General features: G+C 36.0%; 1 protein-coding gene across 3 annotated transcripts in view; it reads right to left on the bottom strand.

The window, feature by feature from the left end:
• Positions 1-1,454: 1,454 nt before the first annotated feature.
• Positions 1,455-17,037, bottom strand: part of cep128 (centrosomal protein 128) — a 178,759-nt gene continuing 163,176 nt past the window's right edge. For 2 of the 3 annotated variants that reach the window (XM_084433351.1, XM_084433349.1), the window contains 2 exons: positions 2,832-2,940; positions 1,465-2,210 (listed from right to left, as the gene is read on the bottom strand). In XM_084433351.1, the coding sequence (XP_084289477.1) occupies positions 2,113-2,210; positions 2,832-2,940 (207 nt within the window). In that variant the 3' untranslated portion in view covers positions 1,465-2,112. Of the gene's footprint in view, positions 2,211-2,831; positions 2,941-17,037 lie in introns of all 3 variants that reach the window. The other variant, XM_084433350.1, reaches the window with a different exon arrangement.

Here is a 17,037-nt window from a genome sequence, read left to right as displayed (position 1 = left end):
TGTGGTCACGTGAAAAAGGGCGCAGCAACTGGCCACTTGGTGGCGCTATAACTGTTAAAAGGGTGTCAAAATGATGTATTTCTATGGAAAAAACACATGAAATGGCTGAAAGCGGCCATCTTGCTGTCTGATTTGCATACAACCTCACAAAATCGGGCATGCGCATGCGTCACGTGATCCTGAAGAAGCTTGAAAACTTTCATGGACGTCGGGCCATTGGTGGCGCTTTAACTGTCAAAAAGGTGAGAAGGCCTCTGTATTACCCTATGCAAAATGACATTTAAATGACTGAAAAATGGGGGGAGAAGAGCAGAGCTTCACCAAATTAGCTGAGCACATGCGCCATGGCTTCATTTTACAGTACAGTTGCACTTTACTTACTGAGTAAATTGTAAAAACATTTGCAAGAACATACCCAGTATTTAAGATGTGCCATGACATTAGGGAAAACTGTTCCTGCGGGGTAGTTACCAGGTAAGTGTAAGTTAAATTATTTGATAAACCCTCTATAAATGGGTGTAGCAATGAACAACAACTATGTAAGACAAGGTAATTTATTGGAAACTACCGTCTTAATTTCAAGATAGTAATAAATAAACATGGACTGTTACCAACATAACCCTAGGATAACTACAAACCTAACTTGAATTGATGGGTAATACTGCAGGTGTTTCTAAAAATAGTCTGCCTACATTCTGAGGAAGTACACAATTAAATCAGAGTTATTACCAACCTAAACAGGTAACAAGTACACAGTACTTTGTTGAGTTGATATTTAACAGTGGTGTTTTTTTCCCTGGTAGTTTCTCTGTAATTGCATACTAATCACCTTAAGTAATTACACACTAAAATACTATAATTTACCATATGCTTACCAGGTAAATACTTAGTAGTTAGTTTGTAGTTTCTCTGTATTTACATACTTGTTACCTGTGGTAATTACCAATAACCAACTATAACTTACCATATATTTACCAGGTAAATACCTAGTAATTAGTTTGTAGTTTCTCTGCATTTACATACTTGTTACCTGTGGTAATTACCAATAACCAACTATAACTTACCATATATTTACCAGGTAAATACCTAGTAATTAGGGGACTGTAAAAGGAAGGGTTACCACTTTAACTACCAGGAATCAAGTGTCCTGACATTTAGCAAATTTATAAAGCAAAGCCTAAAGTCATACAAAAGCTATAAATACAACACTTAAATCATTGTTGTATATTGTCATAACGCCCAGACCTAAAAACTTGTTAAAGCACTAAGGCATTAAGGACATAACATTAGGACTTTCTGTTTTTACTATTGCAGTATTTAAAATAAAAATGAAGCAAGATATTCTTTTCTATTTCATTTTGCAAATGGTGTATCTTTACAGTTCTGAATGTAAGAATATGTCCTGTGCACTCAATTTTGCATCCTGCAACAAATTATTACAAAGAAGTTTTGCAGCTGTGTGGTGGTCATGTTTTTATTTGTTTCACATTCATTCAAGTATGAGTCTAATATATTCATGGTTTCAGACTTAAAAGTTAAAAAACATTCATTCACAACATAAAAAGGTATAAAATACAAAACATATCAGGCAAGGCACTGTAATTTAGCACAGCTTTCCTTAAATTGATGTGTAAAAACTTAGGCCTAGTAGAAAAACAAACAAACCTCACTTTATGTTACTAAGTTAAGGTAAAATAACAACATTAAATATTCAAAATGAGATATTTTAAAATATAAATACAGTAGAATCATATAAATTAGTTTTCTTTAGTTAATACCACATAGGTTTACCATGTTCTAATCATCTGATGAAAATATCTGACAATATACAGTGTTACATCAAAGTTACAGATACATAAAAACAAAGACATATAGAACCAAAGCTAAGCACTACATGACCAGTACAATTAGCTGTAACTGGACTGTCATACAGGCACTAAATAGGAACTGTGTAATGACACAGTATTACTGTTTGTACAGTGCACTCATGTTCTACGATGAAGTAATCTGATAAGTCTAAACATATGGGATCTGGTAGGAATCAGAGGTAGTCATGAGTTTTTATCAATAGTTTGTCATTACTGCCAAAAGTTTCCAGCTGTAGAGAGAGCACTACATGCTTGTGTGTTCAGAGTTTGCTCCGTTGATTGTAGAAAAGTCTTGGGTCAGACTGGATTCCATATCTGGACTGGCAAGAGGTTTCCGTGGTGCTTTAAACAGACAAGAAAACTGGATGTAAGTGCAGAGATGGGTATAGATATGTTTATATATTTATATACACATATGTTTATATACATTAGTACCCAGAACACATCCATATTCTGAAAAGACCACATCCATCATCCAGGCATATTGAGCCTTTCTAAAAGGTTTTTACTCTGAAATAGTTCAATAACACTGCAAACCATAATAATATTACAAGACTTGCATCCAGCATATATCATATTTTAGGTCATTTTGCCAGGCAACACCCAACCATCTGATTATTTGCTTATACTGAAAATGAGCAACAATCAATTTTTTATAGCTGGTTTTATAGCTTTTATAAGGTGTTAAATTATGTTTGTTTAATGCCATCTTTTACGAGCACTATTATCGGTATTATTATAGTATCGGCAGTACTGTAGCAATCAATACCACTATTAAACAGATTTTTTTTTTTTTTTTTTTCTTAGAACAAAATGAGAAATTATAGCAATTTGACATATTTAAAAGCCATAATTTAGGCCTAAACAGCAAATGATCATTTTTGTCCATTTATTAGCAACAATCACAGAACATGATAAATTTGACAACTTTTAACTGTAAGTGTCCCGTACACGTGTACTCACATGTATGGGTAGACAGAGAGGAACTGGTCAGGAAATTGTTCTGACTGAGCAGAGATGATGTCAGACCAGTGAGCTGGAGACTCCGACAGGCGCCATCCAACTTCTCACCCTACAAATAACAGCAAGAGATTGAAGATTTAAGTCTAAGATTTAAGATCCAATCTTACTCAGTAAGAAAAGTGACCTGGACTGTTCGTCTAATTTTGTTGTTGCTGAGCGAAACCAATTTCTAATGAATAAACCATTGTTTATAGAGAAAATCTATAAAAGTCCTTTAATGACAAAGCTCCATGAACAGGCATATATAAATAAAGGTGACTTGACTATTGTCACAATATTTGACAACAGTCACCTTTATCTAAATAGCGCTTTATACAATACAGTTTGATTCAAAGCTTTACAGTGATGAACAGGAAAACGGTGATCAGTGATGCAAACAGAATTCAATTCTGCTGTAAAGCAGCTCTAAAAAGACAATAGCTGAAGTCAGTTCAGTGTTTATTCAGTTCAGTTCAATAACTGTAAAGTTCATCAATTATGAAATAAATCATAATTGGCTCTGCAGAAAACAGTGATGTCATCATCCAGCTAAGATTCAGTTCTCATTCGACAGTGTCAATGCATTCACTCAATAATATTGCTAAATATTAAAGTGATAGCTCACAAAAAATTTGATTCTATCATTAATTACTCATGTTGTTCCAAACCTGTAAGACTTCTGTTCATCTTCAGAACACAAATGAAGATCTTTTTGATGAAATTTGAGAGCTTTCTGTACTCTATGTAACTGACACTTTGACGCTTCAAAAAGTTCATAAAGAGATCGTAAAACTAATCCATATGAATTGAGCGGTTTAGTCAAAATTTTCTGAAGAGACACGATCGCAACAGGTTGAATTTAGGCTTTTATTCACATATAAACATTCATCAACACATCAGTTCTGGTAAACGGAAGCTCAAGCATGTTTGCTTGACGTGCAAGAACCAATGAGGTTCATTCTCGTGTTACACAGCACATTTGAGCTTCAGCAAGAACCAATGAGGTTCATTCTCGTGTTACGCAGTACATTTGAGCTTCTGCAAGAACCAATGGCAAGGCAAGGCAAGTTTATTTATATAGCACATTTCATACACAATGGCAATTCAAAGTGCTTTACATAGAATAAATTAAAATAAGAAAATGAAATAAGAATAATTAAAACAGTTTAGAAAAATAAAATAAAATACAGTACAGTACAAACAGTCGGGCGAACAGTGGCACAGTGCTCATTCATTCACAGCTAAACAGAAGTGTTTTGAGTCTGGATTTGAAAGTGACTACTGTAGGAGCACATCTGATCTCTTCTGGAAGCTGGTTCCAGCTGCGGCTGGCATAATAGCTAAAAGCGGACTCACCATGCTTAGAGTGAACCCTTGGTATTTCTAGCTGATATGATCCTAATGATCTGAGTGATCTGTTGGGTTTATATTCAGTGAGCATATCTGCAATGTATTGAGGTCCTAGGCCATTGAATGATTTATATACCAGTAATAATACTTTTAAATCAATTCTAAATCTAACTGGGAGCCAGTGTAAAGACCTGAGGACTGGTGTGATATGTTCATATTTTCTGGTTCTGCTCAGAATCCTGGCGGCAGCGTTCTGTATGAGCTGCAACTGTCTTATGGTCTTTTTGGGAAGGCCGGTGAGGAGTCCATTATAATAATCCACCCTGCTGGTGATGAAAGCATGAACAGTCTTGTCTGGAAACAAAGCATCTAATTATTGCAATATTTTTCAGATGATAGTATGCTGATTTAGTTATTGCTTTGACATGACTACTAAAACTAAGGTCTGACTCTAGTGACACACCAAGATTCCTGACTTGATTTTTAGTTGTTTGACCCCTAGAGTGAAGGTATGCGTTCACCTTGAGAACTTAATCTTTGTTTCCAAACGCAATGACTTCAGTTTTGTCTTTGTTTAACTGAAGAAAGTTTTGGCACATCCAACTGTTGACTTCATCAATGCATTGGCACAGGGAGTCAAGGGGGCTGTAATCGTTAGGCGATAGGGCTAAGTAGAGCTGTGTGTCGTCTGCATAGCTGTGGTAAGCAATTTGGTTCTTTTTCATTATTTGGCTCATTGGGAGCATATACAGGTTGAGGCTTTGGAGGTTGATACAGGAGTGGCGCAAGAATTGAGCCTTGAGGGACTCCGCATGTCATGGATGTCCACTCAGACTTATGGTCCCCTATACTCACATAATAACCTCTCCCATCTAAGTATGACCTGAACCATTTTAGGACTATCCCAGAAAGCCCCACCCAGTTTTCCAGCCTGTCAAGAAGTATGTTGTGATAGACAGAGTCAAATGCAGCACTGAGGTCGAGTAGTACCAGCACTGATAATTTGCCTGTATCAGTATTTAAGCGAATATCGTTTATTATTTTTATGAGCTCTGTCTCTGTGCTGTGGTGCGGTCGGAAACCAGATTGAAAATTGTCAAAGTATCCATTCGAGCAAAAGAATTCAACTTTTTCAATGATCTTGCCTATGAAAGGAAGATTTGAGATCGGTCTATAGGTGCTTAATATCATCTTATCCAGATTGCTCTTTTTCAGGAGGGGCTTGACAACTGCAGTTTTCAAGTCAAGTCAAGTCAAGTCATCTTCATTTATATAGCGCTTTTAACAATGTAGATTGTCTCAAAGCAGCTTTACAGAGATAAATGTATAATTTAACGTAAGATTGTTTTGGCTTTATAGCGGTTCTTTAATAAAGTTATTTTCCAGCTAAAGTTAGTTTTGATTGATTCGCTTCCGTCGCAACGATCATTTGTTTTTAAATTAGGGCCGCCAAGACGACACCATTCTCTCTACACAGACTTTAGCGAACCTGTGAGAAACGCTGATGGCGTTCAGATGCGCATTAAGAACGGGTTCTATAATTATGTGCGTTTGAATATATGTGTGCAGGTTTGGAATTCCCTACAAACCAAGCCTAAACAAATTACTGGTGTTTCCTTATAGTTTTGATTCAGAATTTTATTTTATTTTATCAATTCGGGGTAGATACGCAAATTGAGTTTTCCCGACGACGCGTTATCTGTAGAGTGGGAAAGGGATCCTCCATAGGGAGAGACTAGTTGGCCCTTCAGCACTGCATTGACATCGGGTCCAGGCGAAGGTCCTTCATCAGATCTGGAAACGGCCTGGATCCGGCAGGCTGCGGGAAAACCTTGGGATAAACAAAGACACTAAAATTAGCGTAGATGCCATTCTTCTCATGATGTAACAAGTACATCAGGATTTATGGGAAGTGTTCCCGGTTCCAGCTGACCTAATCTATGCAGCCTAATATTGAATTATAGAAGTCTATAATGTATTATGTGAACGCTATGTCAAAGAGATGTGTCTTTAATCTAGATTTGAACTGACAGAGTGTGTCTGCTTCCCGGACAATGGTAGGAAGGCTGTTCCAAAGTTTTGGTGCTAAATAGGAAAAGGATCTACCGCCAGCAGTCGATTTAGATATTCTAGGTATTATCAACTGGCCGGAATTTTGAGATCGCAATAGACGTGAAGGAGTATAATGCGTTAAGAGCTCGCTCAAGTACCGCGGAGCTAAACCATTTAGTGCTTTGTAAGTAATCAGCAATATTTTAAAATTGATGCGATGTTTAATAGGGAGCCAGTGCAGTTTTGACAGAACCGGGCTAATATGGTCATACTTCCTGGTTCTGGTAAGAACTCGAGCTGCTGCGTTTTGAACCAGCTGTAGTTTGTTTATTAAGCGTGCAGGGCAACCACCCAGTAGAGCATTACAATAATCTAGCCTTGAGGTCATGAACGCATGGACTAATTGTTCCGCATTTGTCAATGAGAGCATATGACGTAATTTAGATATATTTTTAAGATGGAAAAATGCGGTTTTACAGATACTAGACACGTGACTTTCAAATGAAAGATTGGTATCAAAGAGCACACCCAGGTTCCTAACCGACGACGAAGACTTAACAGAGCAGCCATCAAGTGTTAGACAGTATTCTAGGTTATTACGTGAGGAAGTTTTTTGTCCAATAATTAGAATCTCTGTTTTTTCAGAATTTAGAAGTAGGAAATTACGAGTCATCCAGTTTTTTATATCAGCTATGCATTCTGTTAATTTAGTGAATTGGTAAGTTTCGTTAGGTTTTGAAGAAATATAGAGCTGAGTATCGTCGGCATAACAGTGGAAGCTAATTCCATGTTTCCTAATGATATCTCCTAATGGCAGCATGTACAGAGTGAACAGCAGCGGTCCTAGTACTGAGCCCTGTGGTACGCCATACTGAACTTGTGATTGATAAGACATCTCTTCATTTACTGCTACAAACTGATAACGGTCAGATAAGTATGATTTAAACCATGCTAGTGCAATTCCACTAATGCCAACATAGTTTTCTAGTCTATTTAAAAGAATGTCGTGGTCAATGGTGTCAAACGCAGCACTAAGATCGAGTAACACTAATAGAGAGACACAACCATGATCGGATGATAAGAGCAAATCATTTGTTACTCTAACGAGAGCAGTCTCAGTACTATGGTATGGTCTAAATCCGGACTGAAAATCCTCGCAGATATCATTTCTTTCTAGAAAGGAACATAGTTGTGAAGATACTGCCTTTTCTAGTATCTTTGACAGAAAGGGTAGATTCGAGATCGGCCTGTAATTGACTAATTCTGAAGGATCAAGTTGCATTTTTTTAACAAGCGGTTTAATCATAGCCAGCTTAAAGTTTTTTGGTACGTATCCTAGAGACAAAGAGGAATTAATGATATTAAGAAGAGGATCTATGACCTCTGGAAGCATCTCTTTCAGTAGCTTAGTCGGTATAGGGTCTAACATACATGTTGTAGATTTAGATGATTTAACGAGTTTAGTAAATTCTTCCTCTCCTATAGCAATGAATGAATCAAATTTTTCCTCAGGGAGACTACAATGCACTGCCTGATGCGATACTGTAGTAGACGGTTGCATAGTTATAATTTTATCCCTGATATTATCAATCTTATAAGTGAAGAAGTTCATAAAGTCATTACTGCTGTGCTGCTTGGAACCTTCTGTGTTTGAAGCTTTCTTTTTCGTTAGTTTAGCCACTGTTTCAAATAAATACCTAGGATTATGTTTATTTTCTTCTAATAGGTTTGAAAAATAAGCAGATCTAGCAGCTTTTAAAGCCTCTCTGTAAGCAATCGAGCTCTCTTTCCATGAAATGCGAAATACCTCTAATTTTGTTTTCTTCCAGTTGCGCTCCATTTTTCTGGCTGCTCTCTTAAGGGCCTGAGTGTGCTCGTTGTACCACGGCGTTGGATTATTTTCTTTAATCTTCTTTAAGCGCAAAGGAGCAACTGTGTCTAAAGTGCTGGAAAAGAGAGAGTTAAAAGTTTCTGTTGCAATATCAAGTTTTTCTAAGCTATCCGGGATGCTAAAATGATGAAACTGATCAGGAAGATTATTAATAAAGCAATCTTTAGTAGCAGAAGTGATAGGTCTAACATATTTGTAACACGGAGTCGGCTTTGCAGCCTTGGCTAAATGTAATTTACACGAGACTAGATAATGATCTGAGATGTCATCGCTCTGCTGCAGAATTTCAACGGCATCAACATCTATTCCATGTGATAATATTAGATCTAGAGTATGATTACGACGATGAGTAGGTCCTGACACGTGTTGTCTAACTCCAATTGAGTTTACAATGTCTTTAAATGCCAATCCCAATGCATCTTTTTCATTATCGATGTGTATATTAAAATCACCAACAATTAGTACTTTATCTGCAGCCAATACTAACTCTGATAGAAAGTCCGCAAATTCTTTGATAAAGTCTGTATGGTGCCCTGGTGGCCTGTATACAGTAGCCAGCACAAATCTCAAACGTGATTTATCATTTTTACTATATATTTTTACATTAAGCACTAACACTTCAAAAGAATTATATTCGAAACTTGATTTCTTAGTGGTTTTGAAAATATTACTATAAATTACAGCAACACCACCCCCTTTGCGTTTCAGACGGGGTTCATGTTTATAACAGTAATCTTGCGGGGTGGACTCATTTAAAGTAATGTAATCGCTTGGTTTTAGCCAGGTTTCTGTCAAACACAGCACATCTAGGTTATTATCTGAAATCATATCATTAACAATGAGTGCTTTTGAAGTAAGCGATCGAATATTCAGCAACCCAAGCTTTATCATTTGCTCATCTGTATTATAGCTGTTTTTTATTTGTTGAACATCAATTAAATTTTTAACCTTAGATAGGTTTAAACATTTTTTGGATTTCCAAAATCGGGGAACAGACACAGTCTCTATATGATGATAGCTAGGTGAAAGAGGCTAGTTTGGAAAACTCCCAGAGAGAAGTGAGGCATTTACCACTTCTAGAAGATCTGCTTCTAAACTGTTTAACACACTTTTGAAAAAAGATGTGGGAAGTGTGTCAAGAGCGCATGTTGATGTTTTAAGGTGCTGTATGGTTTCTTCCAAAATTTTGCCATCAATTTCTTTGAAATCAGACAAAGTTACTACTTTCTCAGGTGGTCTGATCTGTCTGACCCCAGCGCAACTCAAGGATGTGCTGATCACCTTTCTGATATTATTGATTTTCTCAGAGAACTGCTGTCTGACTGCATTTCACTGGGAATCTGGCTTGGGGGGTTTGTCAGTCTCTCTACAGTAGCAAAAAGAGTTTTGCGTGTGTTGTTTAAATTGCTGTTTATAATAATTGAGAAGAAAGTCTGTCTAGCTTTGCCCAGTTCCATATTGAAAGCATGGATGCTGTCTTTGTAGATGTTATAATGGACTACAAGTTTTGTCTTCTGCCACATGCACTCTGCTTTTCTGCATTGTCTTCTCATATTTTGCACTGCTGTTGAGTTTCTCCAAGGTGCTTTTTGTCTGCTACTCTTCTTCCTGACTTTCACAGGAGCAATATCATCAATTACACTTTTAACTTTTGAGTTAAAAGAATCAAGGAGAAAAATCAACCGTGTCAGCAGATATGCTTGGTGTTAAGGATATAGCCTTCATAAATAGTACACTAGTGTTCTCATTTAAGCATCTCTTCTTGACAGACACAGATCTAGCTTCAATGGCAGGAGAGATCAATATATCAAAGAAAATACAGAAATGATCGGACAGAGCGACATCCTTAACCCTCTGGGGACCAAGCTGTTTTTGGGGTCCTTGAGATGTTCTGACATGCCTTGACATTTGTGCTTTTTTCAGTTATTTATAAACATGTTAATGGCTAAGGTGTAAATTCACTCTATATAGCACAAACAGGGCTACCATAATATGCGAGCAACGTGTATGTAGATGTTTGTATTTTTAAGAGAATAATGTTTATGCGTGGTTATTGGAAAAAATAAAAATGAAAGTTGCTGAATTAAGACCACAAAACACATATTAAATATGTGTCCACAAGACTTTTGACTAATGGATGTTGTTCCTTTGAGTTCTAGCTTCAAAATGATGTGAAAATAGTCTTGCTTTATCGTTCACAAAAAAAAAAATACATTGATTTAAATGGTGTAAAACAGGTTTTGCTTGGAAAGCCAATATGCGAGGAGGAGGAGTAGTTTACACCTTAGATTACAATGTCCCACCCACTCTGCATAATGACTCTGCCTAATGAGCCATTCATTCAGGTGTGACACTGACTGAGCCACAATGCAAGGACAAAAGATGTATTTAGACTTATATTGACCATTTAAGATTTCGCTTACATCTCTCTTGTAAATATGTTTTGCTATTTTATTAAAAATGTTACAATTACAACAATAATTACAATTTCAACAATATTTCAAGTGTACTCTTTCTTTGTAAAAAAAAAAAAAAAGAAAGCTTATAGGCCTACATTTTATCATATGTATTCATTAGTTTGAATATAGCCAACATTGGAACATCTAACATCTTAGTCTATGACTTTATTTTTGACAAAAATAGTATTTTTTATATATATATATATATATATATATATATATATATATATATATATATATATATATAACGTTAGATATGAGCAAAAATTGCTAAACAAAAGCTTATTTGATGTGGCAGTATATTCTACAGTAGCCTAAAAACTGTTTAATACGTTGCTTATACAAATACATTTTATTTCAACATATTTCAGTCGATTTTTACTCATCTCAGTAGGCTATAGCAAAGCAGTTTATTCTTTCACACACAGACGCGCGATTCATATTTAGGCAAAACAGTCTTTACAAATATGTACCCTTCATTCATCTCACAGAAAGGCGAGTCATATTATAGAAATGCGATTCATCTTTTTGCGGTTTACATAGGCCTACACTAACGTTATTCCATAACGTTATTACACATCAACACTTGAGAAAAGAAAACAGCCTACCTCACTCCTCAGCGGGATCTGCTCCTCATATCAGGAGATATTGCTCCTCATATCAGCACTGTTCTGAGGAATCTTTTCTCCATAAGGTAGGCTATATTATGCCTCACTCGCGACGCGCTTTGTTTACAGCTGATGTGGGCGTTCTCAGAATTTGCGTTTGAATAGCACGCGCTCTCCGGGGAGTGGTCACATTACTTTTGAATGATCTCCTAATGAGCTCGACTGGAGTCGCTCTCTTTTTATACAGATTACAGAAGCTGAGAATATTTGTTTTTTATATAAATTACTTCATTTAAAAGATGCGATCTCAAGCTTTATGCCCGTGGGTCTGTTTGCCTGTTTGACTGAATTTTCGCTGAGTTATAGATCATTTTCGAACGCGTTTCAAATGGGAGTTTACTGACAGAGAGAAGGCAGAAATCGCATCATGTTAATTTTTCTTTATTTGTCAAAAAGCGAAACACTTTATTTTTATTGTGAGTATACAGAAAAAAAATAGAAACTGAACAGGATCGATTGATGTATTACACGAAAATGAAAGATCAAAATTAACAGAGCATTTAGTGTTTATTATTCATTGCTAAAAAAAAAAAACGAGCTTTGGTCCCCAGAGGGTTAACCCTCTGGGGTCTGAGGTGTTTTTGGGGTCCTTGAGATGTTCTGACATGCCCTGACATTTGTGCTTTTTTCAGTTGCTTATAAACATAGTAATGGCAAAAAAAAAATTACACACTATTAAGCACAAACAGGGCTACCATAATATGTGAGCAACAAGAATGTACATGTCTGCATTTTTGAGAGAATAATGCCAATAAGACTTTTGTCTAATAGATGTCATTGCCTAGTGTTTTTTCTTCAAAATGATGTGAAAATCACCCTGCCTAATCCTTCACATAACACAATACATTGATTTGAATTTTGCAAAGCACTTTCTGTTTGGAAAGGCAATATTCGAGTGGGCGTCAACGATCATGCATATTTAGTGGTTCACACCTGAGGACCGCATACTTAATGAGCCATTCATTCAGGTGAGTCACTGAGCCACAAGAATGCTAGAGCAACAGTTGGAAGCATCTCAATTCTTTTTTTATTTTTCCACATATTGTGCTTGCAAATTGGCCTATAATATCCAAGGAAAACATGCCTAGTAATTGTGCAGTTAATTCTCATACTGTATTTTCAGTTTTGGAATATTTATCCTCTCCCCAAATTTGTGACTAATAAAACACAATAAAAATTATTTAAAGAAAAGGCTTATATTTACCTTTTAATAGTTTGTTTACATCTACCTTGTAAATATTGAAATAAACAACAATTCAAGTGTAATCTTTCTTTGTAAAAACTAAAGTATACATTTTATCATACATATTTCAAAGTTAAGGATTTGATTGATTATTTGATTATTTTTGACAAAAAATTGGCAAATAAAAGCTTATTTGAGGTGGCAGATATTTTACAGTAAAAATGTATCTATCCAAAACTAATCAACGAAATGTTGTCTTTCATATGTCTGTAACATAGGTCTTTCATTTTTATTATAAGGAATATAAATGTTAATTTGCAGTTTAATACGTTGCTTATACAAATATATATCTATGTGCATACACACACACATATATATGTGTATATATTTATACACAAAAATTAATTTTATTTATATTTTTTATATACTTTTTTTTTTTTTCACAAATTGTGCTTGCAAATTGTATAATATCCAAGGTAAACATATCTAGTAATTGTGCAGTTAATTCTCATGCTGTATTTTCAGTTTTGGAATATTTATCCTCTCCCCAAATTTGTTACTAATAAAACACAATAAAAATTATTTAAAGAAAAAAATTATATTTACCTTTTAATAGTTTGTTTACATCTACCTTTTGAGGGACATTTTCCCTTATTATTATTCCTCACAGCGCTGCGAGACGGTGTAAACAAGTAATGATCTGAATAAACTTGTGTTTTCTCGAGCTGATATGGGGCTCGAGAAAACACAGCCCCTCACAGGTTTGCGCCGTGGATTCCCGCGAGTCAGACGTGGATACTGTGTTTGTTTTAGGCTCGCGCAGTCTTCACTCGGACGCGCGCTTCAATCCGTTGTGGAGACTCTTTTCGTTCCAGTGAAATTACAAAACAAAATACACACAAACATGTCTCTGCCTGATATACAACCACTGATAAACATAATCTGATTTGATAAAAAAAAAAAAAAAAAAAAACTATATGAGTGCAGATTCGAACTCAGAACCTCTGACACGCTAGGCAAATGTTCTACCACTAAACCACTTGAGACACGTATTTACTCACGCGAAAACTCGGTGTTTACTCGGCGTGATCAATTCGCTCTTGAAAATGCTGCCGTTCGTCGTCTGAGCTAGAATCTTCCTCTGAGGAAAAGCCAAGGTGAGTTATTCCTCGCTGTCCAGAATCATCTGAAGAGCGTCTTTACCGGAGAAACGAGCCATCCTCTCTAAACGCGATGAACTATCAGTGAATCTGATCTGATGAAACTTCGTGTTTTCAAGGCATTGATCGGGGGGCGGGTGCGAAGCATAGATTACCTAAACTATTTACCATGTGAATGGCGCCGGGGGCGGGGCGGCCTCGGTTCATTATAGAGATAATGAGGCAGAAGGAAAAAACGGTACCTCTCCTTGCTTTCAAACGGATTACATGAGTTGAAAACATTTGTTTTTTATATTAATTACTTCATTTAAAAGAAGAGATTTCAAGCTTCATAAAGACATATACCACGTGTCTGTGTGAGAAGTATTCGCTGAGTTATGATTCATTTTCGGACGCGTTTCAGAATGGACTACACGGACAGAGAGAAGGCAGATCGCGCTCCGTGTTTATTTTTCTTAATTTGGCGAAAAGCACAACACTTTGCTTTTATTGTGAGTATACACAAAAATAATACACATTTAACAGAATCGATTGATGTATGAAACTCCTATGGAAAATCAAAGTCAACAGAGTATTTATGAGTTTCTTTTACACTGATAAAAAAAAAGCGAGCTGGTATCGCCGGCGAGACCGCCGACCTCAGGGGGTTAATAACAATCAATGAAATGTTTAGACCCTTACTGATAAGTAAATCTAGAGTGTGTCCGCGATTGTGTGTGGGTCCATGTACATACTGAGTCAGATCAAAAGTTTTTAACCCTCTGGGCTTCTTCGTAAAATAGTCACACTTAGCTTCCTCCCGCCCGAAAACGGGCGAAGCCTTAAAATTTTACTTTACTTTTTCCCAGGATAACCAATCAAATATATTTTTGTTCTATAATGTTTTCTGATTATTATTTAGAATTTTTTATGATACTTTGCATTAATTATATAATTTTTATGAGCTATTTTTTCCATTAGAATTAATATATATATATATTTTTATTTTATTTATTTTATTTAATTTTTCAATAAATGCAACATTTCACATCAAAATAGAGTGCAGGCCTAAAAAAAAAAAAAAATTCAAGTGAGAAGAGCGCCATCTAGTGGCTTCAAAATGTATTAATTTGTGTCATGTCCTATAACCGCCTATAGGCGGCCTATAGCTTTTTTATTTTTTTATTTGATTTATTCCCATTCGGAAAGAATTTTTTTTATTACTAAGCAACCACTGAATGGAACAACACAAATTATATATAATTTTAAAGCTTAGGATCTCAGCTTTTTAATGCATCTAATTACATTTATTAACTCCTAATGAGTGCTGAGTAATCCCTCTAAAATCGAGTGTACCGCCAGCAGGCGCCACCTAGCTGCGAAAATATTCTTTACCATATTTTTAAAAAATCTTGCCTTGATTAACACAAAGTTGATGTCATTTGAAAGCTTAGAGTCTGAACTTTACAGTGAATGTATCCACTTTGAAAAACTCTTAAGTATTGCTGAGTTATTTGCTGATAAATAGAATTTCTTTTTTTTCATAATCTATAAAATAATGTACTGCAATGTGTCAAAAACATCATACAGCTCATGAAACATTCTCAGATAATTGAAAATGGCACTTCATTTTTTTACAGCATATTATTACAATTAAAATGAGCCCAAAATTAACATAATCTATTGATTTTATGACAAGATATTCTTCGTGGAGAAAAAATTGCCCATGAGGGGGTGTCAAAGACTGTACAAAAAGGCTGTCTCTTTTCCAAATGCTGTAACTTTTGATTCCTTTATCCAAAAATTATAATTTTTTTATCCAGATGCAGCTAACATGTAGGGGGACTTCACTAAAAAAGAATTTTCCTCCTACCTTATTTCCTTCCTGAGTTATTCCATGACAAATAAGAAAGATATGCAAAATCATAATAAAAATTATATATATATATATTGTATTTTATCCGCTGTTTCTTGGCAGGACAATGTCCAAATGTAATGTAATTTATATTTTCAAAAAATGTAAAAAGAGTTCTTTCAAACGATACCTACCTTTTGACTCTCCTTGCTATAGTTTTGGAGTTATTATGATTATATAATTTTTATATAGTTTGGGGCAAAATTTGCTGTTTCAGTCTTACCAGTTCATTTCTCTCTGTGTGTGTGTGTGTGTTTGTGTGTGTGGGTGTGTGTGTGTGTGGGGGGGGGAGGGTGTCTTATTTGCACTCTTGATGTTTTAGAGTGTCACCCCTTCATTGCTGTACACTTTTTTTCAGCACAGTGGCTGATCTGTAGCTTGTACCACCAAAAGTTTCTCTGAGTTTTCCTATTTTTTCGTATTTCCCATTCATTTCCTATGTCGCCCGTTTTCGGGCGGGAGGAAGCTAAGTGTGACTTTTTTTTTTACGACCCTTTAACATATCAGAATCATCTCCTTGATTTTTTTGTGTGTTCATATAGGTAATAAAACAAAAGTCACCAAGTTTCACCCCCATCCGATGAAGCAAAAAAATTAAACAATTCGAAACGTTCAAGTTTTCGCCCGTTTTTGGGCGAAGAAGCCCAGAGGGATAAAACAGTTTTGATTTCTTTTGCCATATTGGTTTCTGCATTATCTATGTGAATGTTAAAATCTCCAGCAATGGCAAACCAGTCAAACTCTGAGGTAATTGTTGATAACAGTTCTGTAAAGTCCTCAGAAAAGGCTGGAGAGTATTTTGGAGGCCTGTAAATAATAATAAGTAAAATGCATGGAGCACCTTTTAACACAATACCCAGATATTCGAAAGAAGGGTAATTCCCAAATGATATTTGCTTACATTGATAAATATCTTTAAAAAGAGCAGCTAGACCCCCACCTCTTTTAACAGCTCTGCAGACACTCATAAAAGTAAAGTTAGGAGGGGCTGTTTCATTGAGGACTGTTGCACTGCAGCTGTCCTCTAGCCAGGTTTCATTTAGAAGCATAAAATCCAGGTTGTTTGTGGTTATTAAGTCGTTGACTAGAAGTGATTTATTTTTAAGTGAGCGGCTGTTTAAAAGTGCTAACTTAACAGTCTTACTTTTTGTCCCCACAGCAATCTTAGTTTGACATGTAATAGGCACCAGATTAGTTGGGTTTGCTGTATGGCTATTGAAGGCCTTAGACTTTCTATCTTGTAATAGAACAGCAATAGAGAAAGATGCAGGCACACTGGGTTCCCGCTTGTTCTGTAAACATTTGAGAAAGTTACTGTTATCATAGCGGGGACCCAACACATATCACTGAGAGCTGGTATCAGTTTGTTTTTTGGGGGAGGGCGAGCTCGGCCCGCAGGCTTTGGTGGTTGCGGTGCCTGCCGTTTTTTCTGGTTGATATCTGGGGGCTTGCAGCAAAAGAGTGGGATAGTTTGGTTCCAGCATACACCAGTTCTTCCATTTTCCGTGAG

This window comes from Rutilus rutilus (genome assembly GCF_951802725.1).
Source record: "Rutilus rutilus genome assembly, chromosome: 15".
In the NCBI taxonomy this organism is placed as follows: domain Eukaryota; kingdom Metazoa; phylum Chordata; class Actinopteri; order Cypriniformes; family Leuciscidae; genus Rutilus; species Rutilus rutilus.
Note: the sequence above shows the minus strand (reverse complement) of the source record. Positions and strands in the feature narration are given on the sequence as shown.